This window comes from Labrus mixtus, chromosome 2, assembly GCF_963584025.1.
Source record: "Labrus mixtus chromosome 2, fLabMix1.1, whole genome shotgun sequence".
Taxonomy (NCBI): Eukaryota; Metazoa; Chordata; class Actinopteri; order Labriformes; family Labridae; genus Labrus; species Labrus mixtus.
Window position 1 is genome coordinate 10,080,071 of NC_083613.1, and position 23,833 is coordinate 10,103,903.

General features: G+C 40.8%; 2 protein-coding genes across 3 annotated transcripts; both read left to right on the plus strand.

Annotated features, from left to right (window-relative positions):
- The first annotated feature begins 33 nt into the window (after window positions 1-33).
- Window positions 34-17,068, plus strand: wbp1lb (WW domain binding protein 1-like b). Of its 2 annotated transcripts, none has more exons than XM_061050990.1 (4): window positions 34-436; window positions 8,381-8,483; window positions 10,303-10,464; window positions 13,050-17,068. In XM_061050990.1, the coding sequence occupies exons 1-4, from the start codon at window positions 350-352 to the stop codon at window positions 13,886-13,888; spliced, it is 1,191 nt and encodes a 396-aa protein (XP_060906973.1). In that variant the 5' UTR covers window positions 34-349; the 3' UTR covers window positions 13,889-17,068. The 2 variants fall into 2 exon arrangements, with proteins under 2 accessions (XP_060906973.1, XP_060906981.1); XM_061050998.1 differs by lacking the exon at window positions 34-436 and adding an exon at window positions 5,676-5,985.
- Window positions 17,069-18,314: 1,246 nt separating this feature from the next.
- Window positions 18,315-23,709, plus strand: as3mt (arsenite methyltransferase). Its single transcript, XM_061051010.1, has 11 exons — window positions 18,315-18,498; window positions 18,802-18,850; window positions 19,052-19,179; window positions 19,273-19,423; window positions 19,731-19,867; window positions 19,962-20,031; window positions 20,142-20,223; window positions 20,308-20,439; window positions 21,696-21,835; window positions 21,925-22,047; window positions 23,023-23,709. The coding sequence occupies exons 1-11, from the start codon at window positions 18,482-18,484 to the stop codon at window positions 23,128-23,130; spliced, it is 1,137 nt and encodes a 378-aa protein (XP_060906993.1). The 5' UTR covers window positions 18,315-18,481; the 3' UTR covers window positions 23,131-23,709.
- The last annotated feature ends 124 nt before the right edge of the window (window positions 23,710-23,833 follow it).

Consider the following 23,833-nt stretch of genomic DNA (forward strand, 5'->3'; position numbering starts at 1 on the left):
ACCGGTCAGTCCGCAACCCAGCGGCCATCAAGTCAACTGAACGCCCATCACGTTGCGCACATGGATCGGGTCGAGGTGACCACGCCACACCCAGCAGTCCACGGCAGAGTGCCTGTGCTGGAGGAGCTGCTTGTGTAACAGCTGTATCAGCCAGTGGCACCGACGGCAACCAGTTGCGCCAGCAGCTCCGCGCTTTGTTGAAATGTCCAGTACGCAGAGGAGGCGGCGCATGCAGCGGCCTGCCAGCGCCACAGGGGCCGAGATATAGTTCAAGAAATTCAGACGTAGTTTGTCAAAAACTGTTTGCGTGCGTATGTTTCTGCCGTAGCTGTAGCCACTCTCTGGAGGAATGAGAGGCGTTTATCCGGCTCTCAAGATGGGATTGTTTTTGCACGCTGTTGGCTCTGTCACCCCCACCGAGTCCGCAGCAGACCGGGTAAGGTTGAGCAGGCGAAAACAAGGCTTTCACTCGTTAGCTAGCTAGTCACACAGCTAAGTTGGCAAACTTTAAAGATAGACCTCTTCTGGCTCAGTAAACAACAAACACCTTCGTTATTACAACACAGTTTTATCAGCTGTTGTTAGTTATTGCAAAACAGTGACTTGTATGCTGACATGATAATGTTAACATGCAAAATAAATTCGTGTTTTAGCTCAAAGCTAAAGCTATATCGTAGAAGTGAAGGGACGTGCGTGAGTCAGGGCCTTGCTCTGTTGTGTTTATGGTGAAGGGTTGACATTTTATCCACAAGTGAGTTACATAAACAACGGAAGTAGTTCTTCGGGTATGAATATAACCAACTCGGGAGACGTGAAACTAGGTTAACATTTACATGTATACAAGTTTTGTTATACTATTCTCAAGCCAAACCCTAATATGAATGGATCTATGCTGCTTTAAGACAATGTTAAAGGTAATGTTAAAGGTAATGTTAAAGGTTGACACACCAGCAGTATCTATTAGGGATCAATATGTTATGAACATAAGATTGTGCTCCCACTACTCAGCATGTCGGCTAAAAGTCATTACATTTATTTATTTAAAGTCGGGTCATAACTCGGTTATCATGCAGGACATGTACAAGATACCACCTTCCTGGTTTTATCAGCAGTGAATGTGCTGAAATATCTGTGAGGGTTCTCGTAAGGATTAAAGGTTTAAGATCTATTGCTGTCTTAAGAGTCAGATATCAAGGTACAAAGGTCACCAACTAATGGAGAGAATTGGGTTTCAATTTCATTTTCTTGTAAAAAAGAATTCCAATGATTTTTGTTATCACTTGTGGATGGGATCCCACGTGTCTCTAATCTGTTTGTTATCATTGTGAATTAACCCTAGAGACGTGAAACTTCACATATTTACCATCCTGGTAAAAAAAAAAATGTAGTCGGTTACTTTTGTTATCACTTTCGGTATCCCATGTGTCACTAATCTGTTTGTTAGCATTGTTCTCGTGTGTATCAACTGTATGGTCATGAAACTTCACGTATTTAAAGGAAAAGCAAGCGCTGTAATGTGTTATGACACACCAGCATTATCATGACAGTCCTGACACTTTATTGACATGACGGAATATATGTGAATATACGTTCAAGAGGAACTAAATCCCTTCACTGTTCTTTAACTCTCAGTTTGAACTTCCTGAAACTACATGCACTGGTTACATGCTGTGGTTTAAATATTGCATCTTGTTGTTACACCTGCTGACGCACCATTTGAGTGGGCAGGTTAATGTAATACAATGTAATGTAGTCAGTACCTGATACTGATACTTTAAGATATTTGTATTGACCAGAGTGAAGGATATATTGATGTATCAATGAATGTGATGAGATGACTGTTCAGTGAAAACTTTTAGGGCATGCAGAGTGCTTTTGATTGTTTCTAGTTATGTATGAATTATTTTTTGTGATCTTCCAAATGATGCTTGATCATGACATCCAAAATGAATGTTAAAGAACAACATAGGGGGAAGCTACTGGTATGTTAGGGAATGACTGGTAAAATGTGAAGCCACACGCACTAAACCTTGTATAAGGGCTTCTTTGTTTATGGCAAAACTCATAATCCCCATTATTTTGATTGATGAGATCGCGGTTATTAAACACGCTTATTCGTTGATTTTACAACATTTGCATCACATGCATTTATTAAAAACATATCAACAATCACTTTGAAACTTTTACCACACAAGACAAAAAGCCTCAACTCAGCAGTAATCGTTTATCTCCATTATCTTGTTTTCATGGTCGTGCGAAGCCTAAATCGTAATCAAAATTGAAACTCGATTCATTGCCCAGCACTACTCACTAGGTAGCATGCAGCTTACATTTTTTGGGGTATTTTTTCCCCACATTTGATCTCTTCAACTACACCATTATGATCAAAGATCGATCCAAACTTCATGACAAACTACAAAGAAAACATCTGACAGAATATTGTGAAAGCTTTTGTTATAATTTAGAATGAGGCTGCCAGAAGTATCTCCATCACTGCTTTTTTTCTTTTGACTGAACAGAGATTAATATATTGTTATGAACATAAGATTGTGCTCCCACTACTCAGCATGTCGGCTAAAAGTCATTACATTTATTTATTTAAAGTCGGGTCAAAACTCGGTTATCATGCAGGACATGTACAAGATACCACCTTCCTGGTTTTATCAGCAGTGAATGTGCTGAAATATCTGTGAGGGTTCTCGTAAGGATTAAAGGTTTAATGTCTATTGCTGCCTTAAGAGTCAGATATCAAGGTACAAAGGTCACCAACTAATGGACAGAATTGGGTTTCAATTTTATTTTCTTGTAAAAAAGAATTCCAATGATTTTTGTTATCACTTGTGGATGGGATCCCACGTGTCTCTAATCTGTTTGTTATCATTGTGAATTAACCCCAGAGACGTGAAACTTCACATATTTACCATCCTGTTTTAAACATGGTCTCAGGTAGAGAATTAACGGTGTGAGATAATGGCTGAAAACATCACTTTGTTATTTACTGCTGCGTGTAAAGCTGATGGTGCACTGATACTGCGAGACAACAGTTTCCTCACATGGCCCTGAGCTCTTTCTGCTGTTTGCATTCACCCCTCAGAAAGTTCACACAACACACAGTCAGCTATAAGTTATCTGTGTTGCAGATTTATCGTCCGCAGTGATCACATGTTACTGTCAAACGTTGTGATAAACATTTCTCATTAGTTCCCTTCGTATCAGCTGTTTTCGGCATCCCATTTTCCCCTCCATTTTGCCGTCTAATATTCGGACGCTGTGATTAATTCAAGGGCTGTTGGCTCAAACACTTTACAGCTTGTTTTGTTGTTTCAGTGAACAGCTGTTAGAAACAAAGCCCCATATTTAATATTTTTTCCTTTTACAGATTACTTTGATGTTGAGCTGGTAAAGTTAACCTTCACAGTCACCTGACATCATGGGTCAGAATAATGGTAGCCTGTCAGCAAGAGATCCCCTTCATCCTCCATCACACAGTTATTACATAAATACTGTGTTTTGCTTGTATCTCAGGGAAAGTAGGGCAATATTTCTGCACGGTGGGGGTTCCCGGTAAAGGGTCAAATCTTTTGTATTTAAGTTTTTTGATTTAAATGAAGTGTTGACTATGTCCTCTCTCTTACTGTTAATCTGCCTGTCTACTCTTCGCTCTGTGTGTGATACAGGCAGTGTTGTGGAAGTTGACTGGGGAAAGTTGTCCCGTACCGTGCTTAAGCATGATTGTCCCCCCCCTCCCTCCCCATTCCCCCTCTATTCTGCACTCACACTGCTACAGGACTTACCGGGCCTGAGCACGGTTACCTCTTGTACACAAAGTCGTAATACAACACAAGCATGGCTTTACGTGATCATGAAGCGCACTTAGTTTACTTGAAAATTAAAAAAAACATATGGCGGCCGTGGGTTCAAATTCGACCGTTGCCCTTTGCTGCATGTCATCCCCCCCCCCCCCCCCCCCCCCCCCCGCTCTCCTCCTAACATTTCCTGTCTCTCTCCAGCTGTCCTATCTAATAAAGGAAAAAGGCCAGAAAAAGAATTTGAAAAAAAAAAGAACTAACTCAAAGTGCAGTTCATATTAAAATGAACGAGTTCACGTTCAAAGATCACAATTTTAAAATTTGAACTAAGTTTACTTTCCAAAAGAGGAACTAGTTGATGTTCATTTTTTATATATTTCTTTCTTTTGTGATCTAATGAATATAAACTGTCAATAACAGCCCAAACCAGCCAACACAAATGTCGGCTGAGCTCTGGTTCCCTCCCTGCCATTTCCATGCTTCATTTACATCTTTGCTTTTATAAGAAGCGGAAACATGACTTTAGTGACTATATATTTTTTTTTTTACTTTAAAAGTCCTCCTAAATTGTGAACACCTTAAAGCTTTCAAAACATCAATAACCCCCAGGAGTTCATTTTGAATGTTCCTCTGGTCTTTGACTAACGTGTGTGACTTCAGGACTCTCGTACTGTCGGCTTTAGCTTCGTGATTTAATAGTAACTACTAGAGTTTGGTTTATCGCTTGTACTTATAAACACACGGTATGTTCTTACTCTCAGATAAAATCTGCCGCTGTAATGTTGTTGAACTGACCTCATTGGAGGATGTTTGTCTGGAGGAATGTTTGGTATGAACCATTGCTGTGCCATGTTTTGTTCTTGTAGTAACCTTGATAACTTTGAAAGAGCGCTTTCTTTGTTGCACAACAGAATAATAAACACGGGGTCAACGAGGTCTTTGAGCCCATCAGCCAACCGGCCGAGTCCTTCAGGTTTTGCCAAGTGGACCAACTCTCGATCTGACTAAGAGCTGTTGTCACTAATCTCCATGGAGAGTATTTGATAGTCACCAGGGGAGTTTTGAACAGTTTTCATTGTCTGCTTGTTTCAACAGCTTCTCATTACTTAGGCTGATTAATACCCAATTCAGCGTCAGTTTCTGAGACAGTAACCAAATCTGCTTTAATAATCTGGCAGTGGAGAGGAGTTTCAGTTCACCTCTTTGGATGGGAGACAGAGGAATCCAGTCGCTCCAGATTCTTTGCTCGGTCACTGTCTGTATTATAGGAAAGCCAAGAAGTAATACATACTGAAGGGTATTCTCAAATGACTTGGATATCTTTAGGTGCAGCCGTTTGATTGACATGTTGTTACCTAATTTTCCCAGTTACATAAGTTCGTTATGTTTTGCGAATTAAATGGGGCACCTTTCCTTTATTATGGCCTATTTCTCAACAAACCCAGCCCAATCAGTACTCTGCTATCTTTAACCAGCACAGGCCAAGGACCAAAACAAACTAGATGTTTATCTGTATCCAGTTGCAAAAGAAGAGCTCAGCCTGCCAAGTTGGGAGCATAAGGCGGAGAAGAGTTAGTCAGTCAGTTGCTGAAGTAGTAAGACAAAGTGTCCGCACAGAACATCATGTGTTTACACCAGAGAAAAGATATCCTTGTATCTTGGTGTGGGACTGTAACAAAAGAAACCGGAGCAGCTGTTGAGAAATGATTAATTTATCATGTTTTAGGTTGTTGCCAAACTTAATGTCAGCTGTTTGGTTTGTGCTAATCCGGTGTGTCTGGTGCGACGAATCATTCCAGTGTTTCTCACTGCTTTTCTTCTTGCTGTCTCCCCCCCCCGCCCTTGCCCTCACACTCAACACACCTCTCACTGCTCGATACGCCTTATTATCCTGCAGCGGCCCAGCTTGGAGCTCACCGTCCACTGCTGCTTGTAAATTTCCGTAAAGCAATGCTTGTCCACTGTTGGGCCTGGAGTAGAGTGGGCTGAGGGAGGGAGTGTGTGTGTGTGTGTGTGTGTGTGTGGACAGAGAAAGAGGGAGAGAGAGGGAGTGAGAGTATGTTTCAGAGCTGTTTGACTTCTTTCCTCCGTGGGATAATGAGCCATTAGCTGAGGAGACTTCGGTGGGATTTTTGAACTCCGGATCATCATGCTTCACGATCTGGGACCTACACTGGTAATCAATATAGAGGAGAATCATCTCCCTGCAGACCTTATTTTAAAAGCTTTTAATCAAGCTTACATCTTCCTGGAAATCTGCCTTTCTCATGCGAGCCTATTGATCACACTGCTTTGTTATCTATCTAATCTGTGTCCTTTCCAACTCTCATGGCTCTGATGGATTCACTAAGTCAGGTTAATGTGTGGTTAGGCAGCTGCTAGTTTACTGTATTAACAGTAAAAACATGACATGGTCTGGAGTGGAGATAAGTGCCTTATTGATTTAGGATTAATGGGGCTATTGTGTCAAACACCCTCTGATGTTTTCAGAGTCTGGTCCAGGCCTCAGCTGAACTTTCAAGTTGAAACTGTGTATTAGATGATGGGGGAACACTGAGTGTTTTTTTTTTTTTGCTGGCTGAGATTCAAACATTTGCACTTGATATGGGCCTGAAACACTCATGAAATTCTAGCAGCTTACCAGCACAAGTGGTTAGGACTTGTTTACTCCAGATTCAAAGCTAAGTATAAATGTTGGCTAGTAGATCTCTGCTGTGTGAGCATTTCTTTTGACATATGTACCCTCCATCTTGAACTCAAAATATTACAAATGTCTCCCAAATCAAGAGCTGTGATATTTCGTTGATCTGTAAAAAAAACAAAACATATGCTGGTTGGAGCCTCTTTAATGTTTGAATTTACTGATGATCTTCTTCATTTTAGATTGTAGATAGATTGTCTGTGTTTAGGACCGCAGGTTGAAGACAAAAAGTAACTTGAACAGGTCACTTTTTGTTCTCTGAAATTGAAGAAAAAGTACTTTTTTTTTTGTCTTGTTTGGACTGAAACGATACACATTGGCAAATTAGCACATTAACTGGTTATGAAAACAATCATCATTGTCAGTCCTGTCCAGGTCTACTCTACCACATGATATTTGTATGATACTACCGTGTTGTGAAGTTTCCATATCAATCCTAATTTGTATAGCGCCAGTTCATAACAAATGTTATCTTAAGACACTCTACAAGAAGAGCAGCTCTAGACCTTACTCTTTGTTTGTACTATTCACAAAGACCCGACATGAATCCATCATGAGCACAGCATGAAGCAACATTTAACAAAGTAATAGGGCATTCGCACTTGCAGAAATCTCCTGAAAAACTCAGGATATTTCCTGGAGGAGCTGTATGTGAACGCAAACAGCCGTAGCACCTACAGGTAGCATTGATATAAAGTAAATATTGTCATTATAGTGTCGTGTAGCGGACTCTGGTTGCTTTGTCTGCTACTTCTGCATTGTTTTTTTACGTCATGGCTTACCTCAGGAGACCCCCCCCGCCCCCCCCCTCCAGCTGTGAGGAGCATATGTAATCAGTCAGGTCGGGAGATTCTCCGGAGCTGTCCTCCCGAAATGATCTAGATATTTTCCGCAGTACATGTGTGAAAAAGAGTGGCAAGAGGCAGACTCACTATGAACAGCCATCTGCAGAAACTGTGTTGAGTTTGGAAAGTAGGATAGAGGGAGTAGTATACGCCCAATTTGAATTTATGTCGGCAGCATCTTTCAAAACATTTGGGAAAGGGTCATGTTTACGATCATTTTACACCCCATTTTCTTAAATAACAATCTGTTTGCTTTTTGTGAATTGAGGAGACACACTCCTGACATTTTGAAAGAGTAATGTTTTACCATTCTTACCTAATGTAGGGTTTCATCTGTTGAAAAGTTCAGGGTCCTCTTTGTCTTTTTTTGACGCCTCAAAATGCTTGAAAGGTTTTTTAGGGGGAGACTAATAAGGCTCGACCGATACAGGATTTTTGGGGCCGATACCGACATCGATATTAGGGAGAAAAATATTGATATATCGGCCCATATCTCTCTATCTTCGGCGATTTTTAGATCTGACTGGTGAATATATCTTGAAATATCGCCACATACCTTTTGATAAAATTAGCTGATAGTCACTGATATGAAAATATCGGCCGATTTTATCGGCTGTTCGATTAATCGCTCGGGCTCTAGAGACTATACAGGACTGCAGGAAGGCCGTTTGTATGAATGTTTTGATATAATAACCAATCTGTTTTATTTGAGACTGTTACCAATGTCCCATTTTTAGGAAATGGGCTTTTGCATACAATGCTGCTCAAATCTAACACAGAAACATGTTCATGTATGGAAGTGGAACACGTGTCTCAGCACGCTGAAGAAAAAGGAACAATATGAACTAGCCTAGCAGAGTAAAGTGAAGACTGTGACATCATGTGTTAGAAGCAAACGTGTCGTAAAAATGCCAATAAATCCATTTTAGACTAAGATTTTACACTTAATGTCCGGATACATGATTTATTCATTGGAAGTTGCGATGATGATTAAACATTAAAGTCACTTTGTTCCTCTCTTTCAGAGCCTTCTGCACTGTGACGGTGTAAACAACCAGACCTACATCTGTGAGTCGGGACACTGCTGCGGGGAGTCTCAGTGCTGCAGCTACTACTATGAGCTCTGGTGTAAGTATCCTGCTTTGCCTTCTTTTTTATTTTTTCTTGAACCTTTTTAAAACCTCCCTCTATATACCAACAATATTCCAAACCCACACAAGCACAAAACTCATGAAAACCTCCTGATATTTGCAGGACGAGCTGCATGTGTGAACGCATACAGCAGAGTTTTTTACTCAGACTTTATCCAGAGTTTCTCCAGCCAGCCCCCTAGTGTTTTTTCAGCAGAAAGTCAGAGTGAGCTGATGTGAAAACGCAGCAGGATATAATCAGGAGAATTCACCTCGAGGGGTTGGTGACATTTATTCTCTGTGATCGACCATAGACTGTCTGCACGCGACCGCTACGATGTCTGTGCACGTGATCAAACTGCTGCATTATGTTCTCTGTTCACCAGTATGTTCCCCTCCGCTTTTTTGTTGATAATGTGATTCTGTATGTTTGAAACTTCTGGTTCAAATTATCAAGTTCATCTGAACAGCTGCGTCAAAAAATGCAAGTGAAAAATAATTTGAATAGTTCCTAGCTGCCCTCTTTCCTAGTCAAAACTTTTAAACCACTAGTCTAAAGGAAAGAAAACAGTCACATTTTGCACAATTGCAAAGAAGAGAGACGAGGTGTGGGAGAAGATCACTGCTCGAGTCAGCGTGTTAATTTGAAAATGGTCTATTCATTTAATATTAAATGAATGAGGAAATGAAGGCGTGTTTCCAGCTCTGAAAGAGGGAGGAGACAGAGAGAAACTCTGGGTTCATTGAAGAAAACCTGACCAGGTTAGGTTCACAGACTCGGTTACCATAGTAAGATTTTTGTTAACGCAAGTTTGACGTTAAGTTTGACAAAAGATTAGATCAGGCTGCAAAGTTAACGCCAGTTGACCTTTCGTAGTTTTTATGTGAAATTAAAACCAAGCATACAAGAGGGCAAATGTAAACACAAAAAACTTCAGTCAGCCTCTTGACTACCATAAATAACTGTAGAGTGGAGGTCTGGATGTATTTTAAAAAGCGTACCTAAAGCCTGGCTCACACCACAGGAGTTTTCAAAATTTTGAAATCGAGAAGCACCACACACACACGAGGAGAATCTCAACAGATATTCTTCTCTATTATCTCAAGCATGCACACACTACAAGATATGAAAATTGTGTCCTGAGGAGTGGAGGACATTTTGGACTCTCATAGAAAATTAGGAATAATTCATTAGAGTCCTTATGAACACGCAGCAGCAGCAGAGACCCATTATACTGAGAGACACCATGTATTATAGTTATAGTTAACACACTTTCTTTACTAGAGACATAGGAGGTGGTGTGTGGTGGGGTGTTGTTTTTGTTTTTCTCTGCCTGTTTAAACTAAACTTTAGATTGTTTCATTTCATAATACAGGTCCTTGTAGAACACTCGGCCAATTGTCGACATATACAAACATTAATTGTTGCTCTTTATTTTACTGCAGGGTTTGGCAAAAATATGTAATTTAAAGACATTTTTCCAAAAGTGAAAAACCCACATGAACATGTGACAAATATTTGGTTGGTAAAGAGAGAATGTTTTGGGACGCACTAAAATTCTCTGGGTGCTTTGTCAAAGAGATAGGAAAAGATCATATGCAATACAATTCATAATGCAGCACATAGAGTGGAGTGTGTGTTTTTCACTGTAATACAAGCAGATGTTGGCAGTATTTGATCTGCAGTTGTTATGTTTGTGTTAGCAGCAGGCACTTACAGGCTGTTACATCACCACAAGCTAGAGTAGCATTTTGTAAGTGCTCTACTGTACATTTGACGTACCGTTAACACTGTTCTGATTTCTCTTTCCCTTTAGGGTTTTGGTTGGTGTGGGCAATCATCTTCATTCTTTGCTGCTGCTGCGTGTGTCACCATCGCCGCACAAAACACAGACTGCAGCAGCAGCAACGGCAGCACGAGATCAACCTCATCGCCTACCGGGAAGCACACAACTACCCCTCTGTGCCCTTCTACTTCAGTAAGTGCTATGGATAGGCTGATCTAACTGAATGTGTATCTCCTGAGGTTGTTGCTTTTTCCCCCTGTGGATGTGCATGTGTGTGGATGTGCATGTGTGTGTATATCAGCCTATGTGTGTGAGAAGCCTGTATCTCAATAACAGACTGAAAATTGAATTTCCCCTTGTGGGATCAGTTCTTTAAAAAACAATTGTGCCTACCTGCTAAGTACAAAAGAAAAGACAACAGTCAGCGGCTAGCAGGTGAAAACATCGGCAAAAAAAAGCACAAGAAAAAAAGAAACACTGCTCTTGTTGATATTGGCCCCAATTTGCATGAAACCCAAAACATTTTCCAACATAGATCACTTAGTACAAATCTGAATACTACTGTGTGAGGATCTATTCAGTGTTGGTCCAACTACTGTTAGAAACATGTATAGCAAGTAGTACATCTTGTACACTAAGATAAGATTATATAACTAGGAAAAAGATCCAAATAACAAGTAGAAAACTAGCAGAGTGAAATGTTCCTTAAAAGTATCACAATGTATTTTTCCATGTTGCTTGTCTCTTTGTAAGTCAGTACAGGTGAATAACTCAGCCCTCCATGTCAGATAATAAGGTTTTAAGTATTTATCAATATTGTCTTCAAATTTTACAAACCCCATATAATGGTGCGTTCTACTTACCTGGAATCTCGGCGCTGGGAATGACGCCACACCCGAGTTATCGCGTGAGAGCAATAGTTAAGTCAGACAAGCAACGTGGACACCTCCAGGAGTACCTTTGTTGTGTTGGCTAATACCTGACATTAACAACACAATAGTCACAGCTTAAAGGGGATATATTGTGAAAAATCCACTTTATCTTTGCGTAACATGAGTGTCTACTGACCCACAAAATATGAAATAAGTCTTACAACACCGAGAAAAGTGCTCCGTTTCAAATCTTCTCAGTTTGTGATGTCACAAGCTGGATTCTGGTAAAAAAAAAAAAATACCCTCCCCTCCCCTGATAGCTCTACCCATGGACTCTGCGCAGGTCTACCATTTTTATTCTTGCTACTGAGGAGTGATGTCTACCGGGAAAACTCAGTGGGGGGGCTCATTGCATTTAAAGAGACACACACCAAAACAGAGCGTTCTGAGAGAGCTGGTTTCTACAGGGTCACAAACCTCCTCTGGTGCTTGATTCATGTTATATTTTGACCAAAGCACAGCACAGATGTTTCATTTAGACCACAGGGGACTGTATGTAGGGATATAATATGTCCTCTTTAAAGGTTCTATATGTAACTTTTTACATGTATAAATCGTTTTTTAACGCCCATTAACAAGCGAACGGTTAACTGATGTGAAAAAGTAGATGTTCACTGTCTATCTGTGTTGCCTGTAAAACATTTTTCCCCGGGTCGTATTTTCCGCAAAAGCTCCAGGAAGTGACATTTTATGCGCGTTCTCAACATCCTCCTCACTCCGCTCCGCTTACAGAGATCAACAGTACAAACTCATCACACACGCCTGCTCTCAGCCAGTGCCTGCAGAGACTGTGGTTTGTAGGATGGAGAATGAATACAGACACACAGACTCCTTCACAGACTTTCACGTGTATGACCACTTACCTCCTCTGTAAACATTATTTCTGTAAATATTCAGTGTTTCGCGGCCGATGATGATGCTCGTTTGTGTACGTATGAGCATGTATGACGAGCATGCGAGGGAGAGCGAGCAACAGGTTACTGGTGCAGTTCACCTAACGGCCTGCAGTGTCACTACAAACGCAGTATTTTTGAAAGTTACATATAGCCTGTTTAAACAATACTGTTGATGAACAGAGCGGCCATGTTGGATTTTTAACTCCGACTACTGAAGTTGGTCTGAGTTTGAGAGTTGGAATTCCAACTTCGGGGGGGGGGGGGGTTCCTGAAGTATCCGACCATCAACTTGTAATTTCCGACTTCTGAAATCAAACAGACTTATAGTAAATAAAGCCGAAACAACAAAGCGGCACAGTTAATTTGATGATACAGTTATTCTATCATTTTTTTATCCCTAAGATTCTGCATAATCAGCAAACTTCTTACGACTGGTGTGACGAGTCTATACATTATGTTTTTGCTTGAGCCCATTACTGGGCGTTGCAGCTCAGAGTACGACTCAAACCTGTGTCAGATGTGTATTATTTGTTGACCAGTTAAATCTAGAAGACATTTAAAACCAGTGTCAAACAAAGCAAAAGTTCAGGCTCAAATGTAACATTTTCACTTGGATGTATCCCTGGTTCCACACAGCGTCAGAACCATCCCTGTTTGCATGCCCCAGTTTTTAGGAAACAGCCACTATTGCTCTCTTGGTACCTCGTCAGTGTTGCAACACCATCTCTCACAACAGCCCTGAGCACAAAATTGACCCAGAAATGAAACCTTGTTTTGTCACAATTTCCCCCCTAATGCTTTGGGAATGCTTGACTAGTGATCTGGCAACTTCAGAAAGGTCACACTGAAGTTTTAGGAGTCAGACGGTGATGTTTGTTTAAAGCAGATTTCTTATGTAGATTTGCTCTTTGTTGTACTCAAACTGTTTTTTCCACTGTTTTCTCTCCAGGGTTTCTGCCAAACTACCTCCTGCCTGACTATGAAGAGGTGGTCAACAGGCCACCGACACCCCCCCCTCCCTACAGTGCCTCACACACAGGCCCCTCCTCAGTGGCCTTGAGTCCACAGGCTCCCGAGCAGCAAGAGGGACACTTTCCAACCACCCAGTCCACTGCAGTGACCCCGGTCTCTGATGGTCTGTGTTGCAGACCCAGCACAGACGAACCACAACCCCCAACTTCAGACTTTCAGCCAAAGCCTGACAACAAGCCCCTGCAGACAGCACAGGATCCAGGAAGGATTCTGCTGTCGGATGGGGTAAGCAGGGAGGGATTTACCAGCCAGGAGAAAAGAAGTGGAAGTGGGGACGACACCTGCAAAGACCCCCTCCTGAAGGACCTATCAGAGGGTTGTGCTGAGGACAAAGATCGACTCCCCATTGGAAGGAGGAGGCGATTCACAGGGGACTCTGGGATTGAGGTGTGTGTGTGTGGAACACGTGGGAGTAACAGCTTTAGTGGAGCCGGAGGGACGGGCCAGGAAGGCAAGGAGTTGAGGGAGCTCGAGAGCTTGCTGGGACGTGAGGGAGATGACGGGGGGGAAGCGGAGGGGGAGGAGGAGGCGGGCGACTTCTGCGACAGCTGCGGTCATCGAGCCTCCTTCGGCGTAGAAGAGGAGCAGGTGCTGGGCGGGCCGGAGAGGCGGGGAGCACGTGGGCCGTCAGTACCTCCTCAGCCGGCTCACCAGATAGGCAGCGCTGCACTCCACCCCCCGGTGTGCCTCCTCCTCCACACCATCAATGAGCAGGAGGGGCCGCACCACAGCACCAGCACTGAGCCCCAGGGCTGAAGCACACAAACACACACACACACTTCTGTGTCACAGAGTGAAAGAGAGAGCACTTGACTCAGAGCAAGGAGGCATAACCTTTTGTCTGAGCAAGTTCGTCTCATCAAAATACTTTCTCAGTGAGTGTTTTAATGAATGTGTGCGTCTTCGATTAAACAAGGACGGGAAGAGGAAGTGGAATCTCAGCTAAATGATTGAGATAAAATTGTTGAGAACGCCTGCTCCTCCCCACACTTTACTGGTGGCCTTAACCTGTGTATTTTGGGTTATATTTGGGAAGTACAAGCCCTACCACAACCTGTGGCAATTAAGACTTCTCCCACTGCACACACACACACACACACACACACCTTCAGTCGTCCTTTTTATGCAAAAAAAGCTACCGATACACAAAAGCTAAAGCTTTGACGTCAGGACGGGACACTCACTGCCCAGTCTGAATGCAGCTCTCCTCAGCAGGTGCTTGCAAAAAATTCTGCAAAGCTGTTCTCTGCTGGCAGGACACTACATAGAAAAAAACACACACAGAGAGAGAGAGTGCAATGTGGATTTACCACAGAGTGTGCTTAAGCAAACTGACACTGTACAGGGACACAAGAACAAGACTGTGTGGAAGGTCCCATTCGACTCATGCTTCTAAAGTGCTTCTTCAGCGATTAAAAACCGCCCTGCCTCGTGTTTTTGTTGCTCTCTATCTGCCCCGCTAGTGAAAGAGAAATATAAGTGCATTAATAAATCTTCATGTCAGCAGTTCTTATTTTGCACAAAATGTAAATATGTTTGTAAAAGAAGCTTTTAGCTACACAATCAAAAGAGAAAATGTGTAATTTCTTAAATTCAGTCTTAACTTGCAGTACATGATCAGTCTTTTAGGGCTTTGTTGCAGCGTCCGTGAGAAACGGACCTCTGTGAATTGCCAGTAGGGAATGCAACAGATTCACTTTGTACACAATCATTTTCTAAAATTAATGTGATGAATGTTTGTAGTATGTGCCTACCCTCCCCCACCCCCAAAAAAAGTAGAATTTTCATGAACAATGATACGCATCAGTGAAAATGACCGACTACGTCAAAGCAGGTACCAAAACCAGGAAAAGAACATTAAGCTATTTAGAGATTACACCTGAGATGGGCAACGTCAGACCTCAAACTTTGTGTCAGTCACTTCAGTAGATTTCCACCATCACCAGCTTCACACAATAAGAACATGTATTCAGTCATTGATTCACTTACTACCACTCATTTGCAGTATTTATTAATAACGGCTTCCTCCACAGTCCTTTATGGCTGATTGCAGTTAAGTTGGCTGTGTAACTTTCTAAAAAAATATGGCTTGTTAATGGATTTTTATGAATGGATGACCCCCCCCCCCCCAATCTTCTGCATTTGTGGAATGAAGTCTAAGACATGAAATGCATCTTCAAAGGAAAACAAATCGGTGTATGTGCTTATTGGATTATCATCATTTAAAGGAGATCTAGTCTGCTGATCTGTGTTAAAATACATACATATAATGTTACAATGTTGGATTTTCATACTAAACCTCTGCAACAGTTAGGTTCTGCAGATGATTAAAGCAAAGCATGGAGTGAAGTTGTAGGGCATGCTCCCAGCTTTATTTAAATGTCCCCGCCACTGCAAAAAGAGCTGGCCAATCAGCAGAATGTGGGCATGTGGGAAGGGGAGGCCTTAAAAAAACAGTAGCTGAAATGAACAGTTTCAGTCAGAGCCTGAAATGTGAGATTTTACTGACACTAGTATCAGATAAATAAGGAGGCTTTTGAGATACGCTACTCAATAGGCATCACAGACTGACATAATTAATGCTGAACGTGAGTTTAATAGATCTCCTTTAAAGGATACTTCACAGTAAGGTTTTTACAAAGGTTGTTAACACCATAACAGCTGTTTGTAAGGAAACAGCCAGACTTTTCTGATATACATGTTTTCTAATATAAGAATTTTAGCTAACTAACATTTTTAAAACAAAAAGTAATTAACGGTTGTAAGAATAATCCAAAGCAGCAGAAATCAAAGAAGAGTAAGTTAAGAATCAGACTGCATTATAGAGTGACTGGTTTGTATGTGTTCTTGGCTATAAATAATTAAACATGTGTGTCTTCTGTAATGGACACACACTTCAATTTAACGAGCAATATTTACAATGCACTGCAGATAGAAAACAAAGACCAAAAAGAAAAACACTCAGCGCATTACAATCTTAAATAAACAGTTCCGTTGTTGTTCAGTCTCATCAGTTGTAAACACCTTTAAGAGCACAGATGTTTTAAATCCGGAGATGTTGATTAATGATGAATGTGCCATGAAACATTTCTGCTGTGTCAAACTCTTCCAAACTGATTTGTTCTGGTTTTTTTTGTTTGATATTAACTGGAGCTGTTCAATTTGACGTGCCACTATGTCGGGCTAATGTATCGCCTCTGTAATGACTTTCCTTGGCAACACACTCTAAACACATTTTAATGTCTGCAATGCACAAATGTTTCAGTCAACAGTCTCACTTATTCATGTACACCACCAGAAACGGTTTGAGAAGAAGATGTCTCCCAAAAGCACAAGTAGAATTGTAATGTGAACTTTCTGTGTTACCAGTAGGATGCCTCATTTTATCAACCAATGCCTGAGCATACTCTAAAGTGCTTTATATGTTCCTTCTTTTTGTGAGCTGGAAAGTACCAGTGTGTAACTGTGGTACATGTAGTACCAAGATGAGCTATTTTTCATATCAGCCGAATCCTTTAAAAAAATTATATTGAAACTGTAGAAAATTTCAGAACCACTTTATATTTCCAAATAGTGCATTATATTCTGTAACGAGTTGGTTGCTTTCATAGTTTTTTATGAAATCATTAGCTTTATTGTGATGGACAGATTTATTGTTCTCTCTCATTATGGGTATTATTCTTTTTTTTCTGTCAAGAGAAAATGTAACTTCTTTTGAGAATGATCCTGAAGTTATGTGAAGGGTACGTTAGACTAACAATACAGTTGAAGACTTGTTAACAAGATCAGGGGCTTCTCGCCAAAGACACGTTTTCTTTCTTCACAGGTGCGTGTGAGGTGGTTTTGCACATATTCTTTGAATGTTCTGATCATAAGCCATTTATTAAAACAACCAAGATGGATGTATGTTCAATAAACATGCCCTTTTAAATTTGAGATGACTCTTGTTTTAAAAAACAAATCGTACACGTATTAGCACACGTTAATTGGTCTTGAGAAGATAAGAGGATTCGAAGGAATCATTTCAATATGATCCTTAAAGGTCGCATGTTATGCAAAATACACTTTCCCATGTTTTTCTAACACTAATGTGTGTCCCTAGTCTGTCTATAAACCCTCCAGTTATGAGGAAAGTCCATCCTCTTGATCTTTTCCCTGTTACACTTTTCAGAAAATGTGTGCTCAAACAGGCCGTTTGGAGATTCTACCTTCATGACATCACAAAGGGCAGTAACCCCTCCCCCAGGTGGGTGACACTCCCACAGCTAGGTGTTTGTTCTGCCCTCTGAGTCTGCCTTTTGAACATAAACAATTGAGCATGCTGCAAGAAAGCCCCAGTCATCCAAGCCTGTCCAGAGGGGCGTGGTCAAACACAGCTCATTTGCATTTAAAGCTACAGAACCAGAAACAGCCTGTTCTGAGCAGGACCGACATAGAGGGTTTTTATTATAGGCATGATCAAATACGGATCAGAGTGGATTTATAAAATGGAACATCACAGACATGTTTGGGGTGCTCTGAGACTTTAAACTGGTTGAAAAGGAGAGTAATGTGTGACCTTTAATGTTGATACATTTTGAATTCAGATCAAAATGGAGGGATCACAACAAGAGTATTCTGAGTAGCTGACTGGAAGTTATGAATGTGATGAGATGCCTTTTAGGGTGCGGTTCTTTAGTTGGAAAAGAAATACAGAGTATGGTGTTTAAGGATGGATCTAAGGAGACAAGAGAAGACCACATTTGTCCTGCAGGTTCCAAAGAGTGGCAGCAGCACTGAGTAATCAGGAAGTACATGAACTGTATACTAGAAAAAGAGAGCATGAGAGGACATTTTGAGAGACAGTTTGAATTACCAGGCAAAGAATTCAGGAAACTGAAAAGGACCCTTGGCATGAAAGGGAGGCATCCTGCTGGACTTTGTAAACATGGGCAGGTACCAGAAAAACAAACAAACAGAATATGTACTTTTTAAGTATAAATACATGACAAAGGTAATTCAATTCATGTATCAGGACTAACAGTAGCATGTTTAAGTTGAGTTGTGTTAAGTTGTCAAGGCAACGAATGTCAGGAGAAACACTGCAGGATCTATCTACCTCCAGAAGATGGCAGTGATGCAAAACTAAGGAAGCAAGCTGCCATAAAAGCTTAAAGAAGACGAAGAAGAAAACTGTTTCATATGGTTCAACTGTGTTCATAGGATCCTAATAAAGTGTAATAAAAAAGGCCGTGATGTCACAGGGCTGGTGACCTGCTCAGTCTGTGTACACTGTACAGAGTAGTCGAGCTAGCATACAGCTGCAGGGAGGACTGTGACAGAGCAGGTGTTGACTTTGTACTCGAAATAATGTCTGGAGAAAAGAGGTAAGAAACTTCTAAGATATGCAATGTAGCTGTGATCATTTTGTTTGCATTGAGCCTACTTATAGAGCTAAAGATGTGACGTCATGTCTAGGCTATGTTTGATGTAGATTTGAGCCGCCGTGTAACGTTAAATTCACGCTGCTGTCATTTATTGATCTTAGTCAAACACTTGTTTGTTTACTTAATTTGCTTTTAATTTTGAAAGTATTACATATTTTCCATTTGCCATTAAACAGTGAGTGAAACGTACGTAAAGTAAAAGTTATCATTAGTTGATAATGTAGCCTATAAACTCTTTTGCAGCGCGTGTGCCAAAGGCTTCGTTGATGGCGCCATTCACGTGGATGTCAAGGTATCATTTCACTGTACATGTCTAATATGTCTCATTAGTAACAACTTGTATTTGAATTGTTAAGGTGAATACTAATACCAACGTGGTTTTACAGATGTGTGGCCTGTTCTAAGCCCTTTTTCAATCTTATTTAGGCCACTAAAGTGCATTAATGAATAACAACCTACTGGTTAATCATTACTTTTTATTACTCTCCAATAGGATTATTATGGCAAAGTGCTGAAAAACACTTCAGACCTGAAGACCAATGCCTGTGTGGCTCCGGCCAAGCCCATCCCCGCTTTCATCCGTCAGGCTTTGAAGAAAGTGCACCCTGAAGTCGTTGCCAGGTTTGTTCCACTCTCTGCTGTTGCTTCAGATGTATCTACACATCAAACATCTCTTAGCCGCACACAGCTAAAATGATTTCCCTTTGTCTTCAGGTACTATGGCTGTGGTCTGGTGGTACCAGAGTGCTTGGAGGACTGCAGGATACTGGACCTGGGCTGTGGAAGTGGGAGGGATTGCTACATGCTGGGTGACCTGGTGGGGGAGAAGGGTCATGTCATTGGCATCGACATGACAGAGGACCAGGTACTGTTTATCAGCATCAGAGAACATAATTATTATACAGATAATTATAGTGAAAAGTACAGGTTTCTTTCCTGGGACAACGGGGTGATGCTTTCCTCGGTCTTAAAGAGAATAGCTTTCTTATTCTGGACTTTTACGAGACTAATTATGTCCTTAAATATGTTTATATTTACCAATAACACATTGATTCAACTTCAGATGCAAATACAGCCAAACATTATGGTTTGGTCATGGCATCACACAGTTGCTCAATATGAAATATTCACCAACAGAGAGACTTCATACAAGTCTGTGTTCTCTTCTCTAGCTCGAGGTGGCTCGGACATATGTGGACTATCACGCAAAAGAATTTGGCTATAAGAAGCCCAACGTCAATTTTGTCCAGGGCTACATTGAGGCCCTAACAGAAGCGGGTCTAGAGAAGAGCTCATTCGACATCATTATGTAAGAAGTCTTTCTTGTCTCTCTCTGACTTTGTATTTGAATTCTTTATAATTGTAAAACAGAACTTTTGTTGAATGTTGATTTTCTGCCATAGTTCCAACTGCGTGGTGAATCTCTCTCCAGACAAGAGGAGAGTGCTGGCTGAAGCTTACAGTGTGCTCAAGGTATATTGACCTCCACTTCTGATAAAAGCCCATTAAACATGACAGTAATGCTCTGACACATCTGTATAGTTTGCATGGCTAATACTTACTGTTGGACTGTTTGTCTTTAGGATGGTGGTGAGCTGTACTTCAGTGATGTCTACAGCAGTGAAAGAGTAACAGAGGAGATTAAAAATCACAAAGTCCTGTGGGGTGCGTCAAATTAATATCCCACTGCAATAAAAGCTCACAGACATTTACCATAAGGAATGACTCGATGTTTTTTATGCGTGGCAGGTGAGTGTATTGGTGGAGCGCTCTGGTGGAAGGATCTGCTACAGCTGGCTGAAGAAGTTGGCTTCAGCCCACCACGTCTGGTCACAGCGAGTGTCATCACAGTCGACAACAAAGAACTGCAGCAAATTCTGGGTTTGCTACAATTTTTTTCATTTGTCTGTTTTCACACATGTACTCCTGAATATATCTAGACAACATGAGGACTGAATGCCCCTTATTCACATATGTCCCTCACAGCGTGACGTTTTCTCTATCAGAGGGCAGGGGGGAGGGTCACAGGAGGCAAGACATGATGTAAAAAAGAGCCTGAGGAAATCAAAGATTGCAGTCAAAGCAACAGAGTCCAACACTAAAATGCCTTTATATCAATGCTAGGTTTCATTGGACATATTGACAGTATGAACAAACAAGCAGAAAAGATCGACTGGAAACCAGAAAAGAAGATGAAGCTGTTTTATGATCACACTGGTAGCTCATTCGTCACATGATATAAATGTCATCACCTCAATCCGCACACCCATGGTCAATATTCCTGACTTGTATTTGCTGCGTTCACATATCTGCTTCATGCGTACATTTTTACAAGGGGGGTGGCAGGAAAAAATCCAGGTAAGGTTAGGGTGGAAAATGTTGGTTTTTGCATTCACAAATGCTAGTCACTCTGAAAATATTTTGAATTTCTCAGTAACTTCTGAAAACAACAGTAGTGACTTATTCATTGCTTTTTGTGTTTCATTTAGCTTTTCTCAGAGTTGAGTGCGGTAGTACAACCAGATGAAACCTGTTGCACAAATGTCACTATTTTAAGACTATATTTATGTTTCAACCCTCTTTTTACTTAGAGTTTGTATTTTTCTTCAGCTCACAATAATCCAACAACTCATTGATTTGACATGCCTCGCACCATGGCTGTCAAAGCAACTGTTGTACCGACCTGCTTTGAATATCTACTAAAATATTTGACATGTTGTTGTATTTTTGTCTTTGACATCAATCAGTTTTTATTTGTATAGCACCAGTTTATATCAGATGTTATCTGAAGACACTTTAGCAGGTGTAGAACATATTTACATCAGTATGATGACAAAGCTTTGTAATTCTGAGGCCTTAGGATGAGATGTTACCAGTCAGTGTATTATTTTTCAATAGAATCTACATTAAAAATTACAATGAGAGATTGAAATCTCTTAATTGTTTTATATTTATATTATTGACGGTCATCTTTATAAGATACTGTATATTAGGATGTTAGAGTTGATTTATATTTGTGCTGCACAGCTCGGGTTAAAGTTAAATGTATAGTAAACTGGGTTCTATCTAACATGTTTTATTTCAGTGTTGACTCTGTTTAATTCATTGACTCTCTCTTACCTCTTCTGATAATACAGGTGACTACAAGTTTGTCTCCGCCACCTACCGCCTGTTCAAGGTGCCTAAAGGCAACGCCAAGTCCTGTCAGGTTATATATAACGGGAACATTACAGGAGTGGAGGACCGCTTTGAGTTTGACTGTCAGCACACGTTCAAGGTCTTTGGATCCTGCAGAACAAGAACAGCTGATTTAATAAAATAAAAACAATGTATGCAAATGATGTCATATGTGGGTGTATTTCACAGGTAGGTGAGGTGGTGGAGGTCGATGCAGAGCTCGCCACCATCCTGACCCATTCCAGATTTAAGGAGGACTTCACTTTCAAGCCACCTGGAGGCCCCTGTGAGCCCTGCACAGTCAAACCTAAGGTCAGTGTCACAGCTAAATTCCTGGATGTGGAAATGTCTCTGTTTTTTTGTTTTGTGTTGAGCGCTAAAGGTCAGTTTGTGTGTGGTGTCGGTTTCAAATGTGTGACACACCCAGAGAGCCCCACTGCCTCACTGTGCACTGAGCTACACACACACACACACACACACACACACACACACGTGTGCAACAGGACGCTTGCTGCAAGATCTTATACACACACAGACTCGCATACCCACTCAAACATACTTACACACACATTCACACGCACAAGGTCAAGCAGCTGTCTTGGAGTCATAACCAGACTGTGGAGTCATGCTGGGGAACCTTGAACAGGGAGGAATGTTCTCTTCTCAGCTAATGGAATGCCATCTTATCAGTTCTCATGGTCGTTCTGTGCACACATACACACATACACACATCTACAAACAACACTTTGCAGTTTTAAAACACTAACAGAACTTTTCCAGGAAGTTACATGTTATTCTCCAGCTAGGGGGGTTGCTGCTTTGTTTATGCAGAGCAAAGAAGTTAGTCCAATTTCTTTATCATTTATCAAATTGTGTTCCATTGTTTAACCTTCGGACTTGCCCTCTGATGTGAAATAACGTGCCAGAGATACTTTTCTCCAATCAACACACCTGGGTGGTGATAATAGTAATAAAAGAGTCTATGGTCTGGTTCATGAAAGCACAGCTACTGGGTAACACTAATTTAATGAACAACCAGTGTTTGATAAGAGGCACGTGCATCAACCTGCATCTTAAAGCTCAGTCTAAAACTTCTATTCTGCTTATAAATAATGTTCTGCATAACTGGTGTTTATGTTAGATTATTAGGAAAAATTAGAATTCATCCTGAATTTTTATAAATTCCTTATTTGACTAAATGGACTCTTACAATACCCTCTATAAATGTTGCCTGGATTCAGGCTGTATATTCCTAAGGGTTTTTTCCTTTTTGAACTTTTGTCACAGGCCGGCGTTGTGGATCCTTTTGAACTGGCCTCACAGCTGGAGAAACAGAGTCCAGGATCAGCCACAGGGGGGTGCTGCAGCACAAAGTCTGCATCCTGCTGCAAGTGATGGTGGGAAGAGCACTGTGATATACAGGCCCTGCATATTACTGTGTATGCAGAATAATAAGAACTGACCTAATTATGCCCCGTGCTTTGTCATTGTGTTGTGTAAATGAATCCTTACTCACACATTAACATGTGTCTTACTGATGGAAGGTGCACCTTTCAAGACAATCTCATTTGCTTTTAAATATGATTTAAAAATAACTATTTTGCTTAATAAATCATTATGTTGGTTTTGTATCAAGGCAAGCCAAGAATTCCCCAAAATGTGAGACTTTTACTGCATCTTGAACAGTCTTGTAAATTGTAAGAAACTGTATTTATCTTCAAGAGATCTTCTCTCTTAAGTAAAATATATCCATGTTATATCTATCCCATTCACGCCTTTATTGGGACTTTTCCCACCATTGCCTTTAAAAATGACCCCACGGTGTAGTAACTCTGATTCTAATAGTTTAGTTATGCTGCATATTGACTGATTTTGCACTATTGTGAGCTATGCAACAGCATTCTGATGATCATCAGTGTTATAAATAATGTATGTTTTAATTGTTACTACGAGTAAATGTTGTCAATCAGAAAAGTGTTTTGTTTTTATTTGCATATATATACACTATATATACATATTTATTTTTTTATTGTGTGCTCCTTACAACAGAAGCATAGACTACGCCTTTGGACAATAAATAGTCTGCAGAAAACAGCAG

Coding starts and splice junctions, on each gene's coding strand:
- wbp1lb (XM_061050990.1), top strand. CDS start 350: ATGAGAGGCGTTTATCCGGCTCTCAAGATGGGATTGTTTTTGCACGCT. Junction 8,484..10,302: donor CTACTACTATGAGCTCTGGT/GTAAGTATCCTG, acceptor CTTTCCCTTTAG/GGTTTTGGTTGGTGTGGGCA. Junction 10,465..13,049: donor CTCTGTGCCCTTCTACTTCA/GTAAGTGCTATG, acceptor TTTTCTCTCCAG/GGTTTCTGCCAAACTACCTC.
- as3mt (XM_061051010.1), top strand. Junction 19,868..19,961: donor AGCTCATTCGACATCATTAT/GTAAGAAGTCTT, acceptor TTTCTGCCATAG/TTCCAACTGCGTGGTGAATC. Junction 20,440..21,695: donor AGAACTGCAGCAAATTCTGG/GTTTGCTACAAT, acceptor CTGATAATACAG/GTGACTACAAGTTTGTCTCC.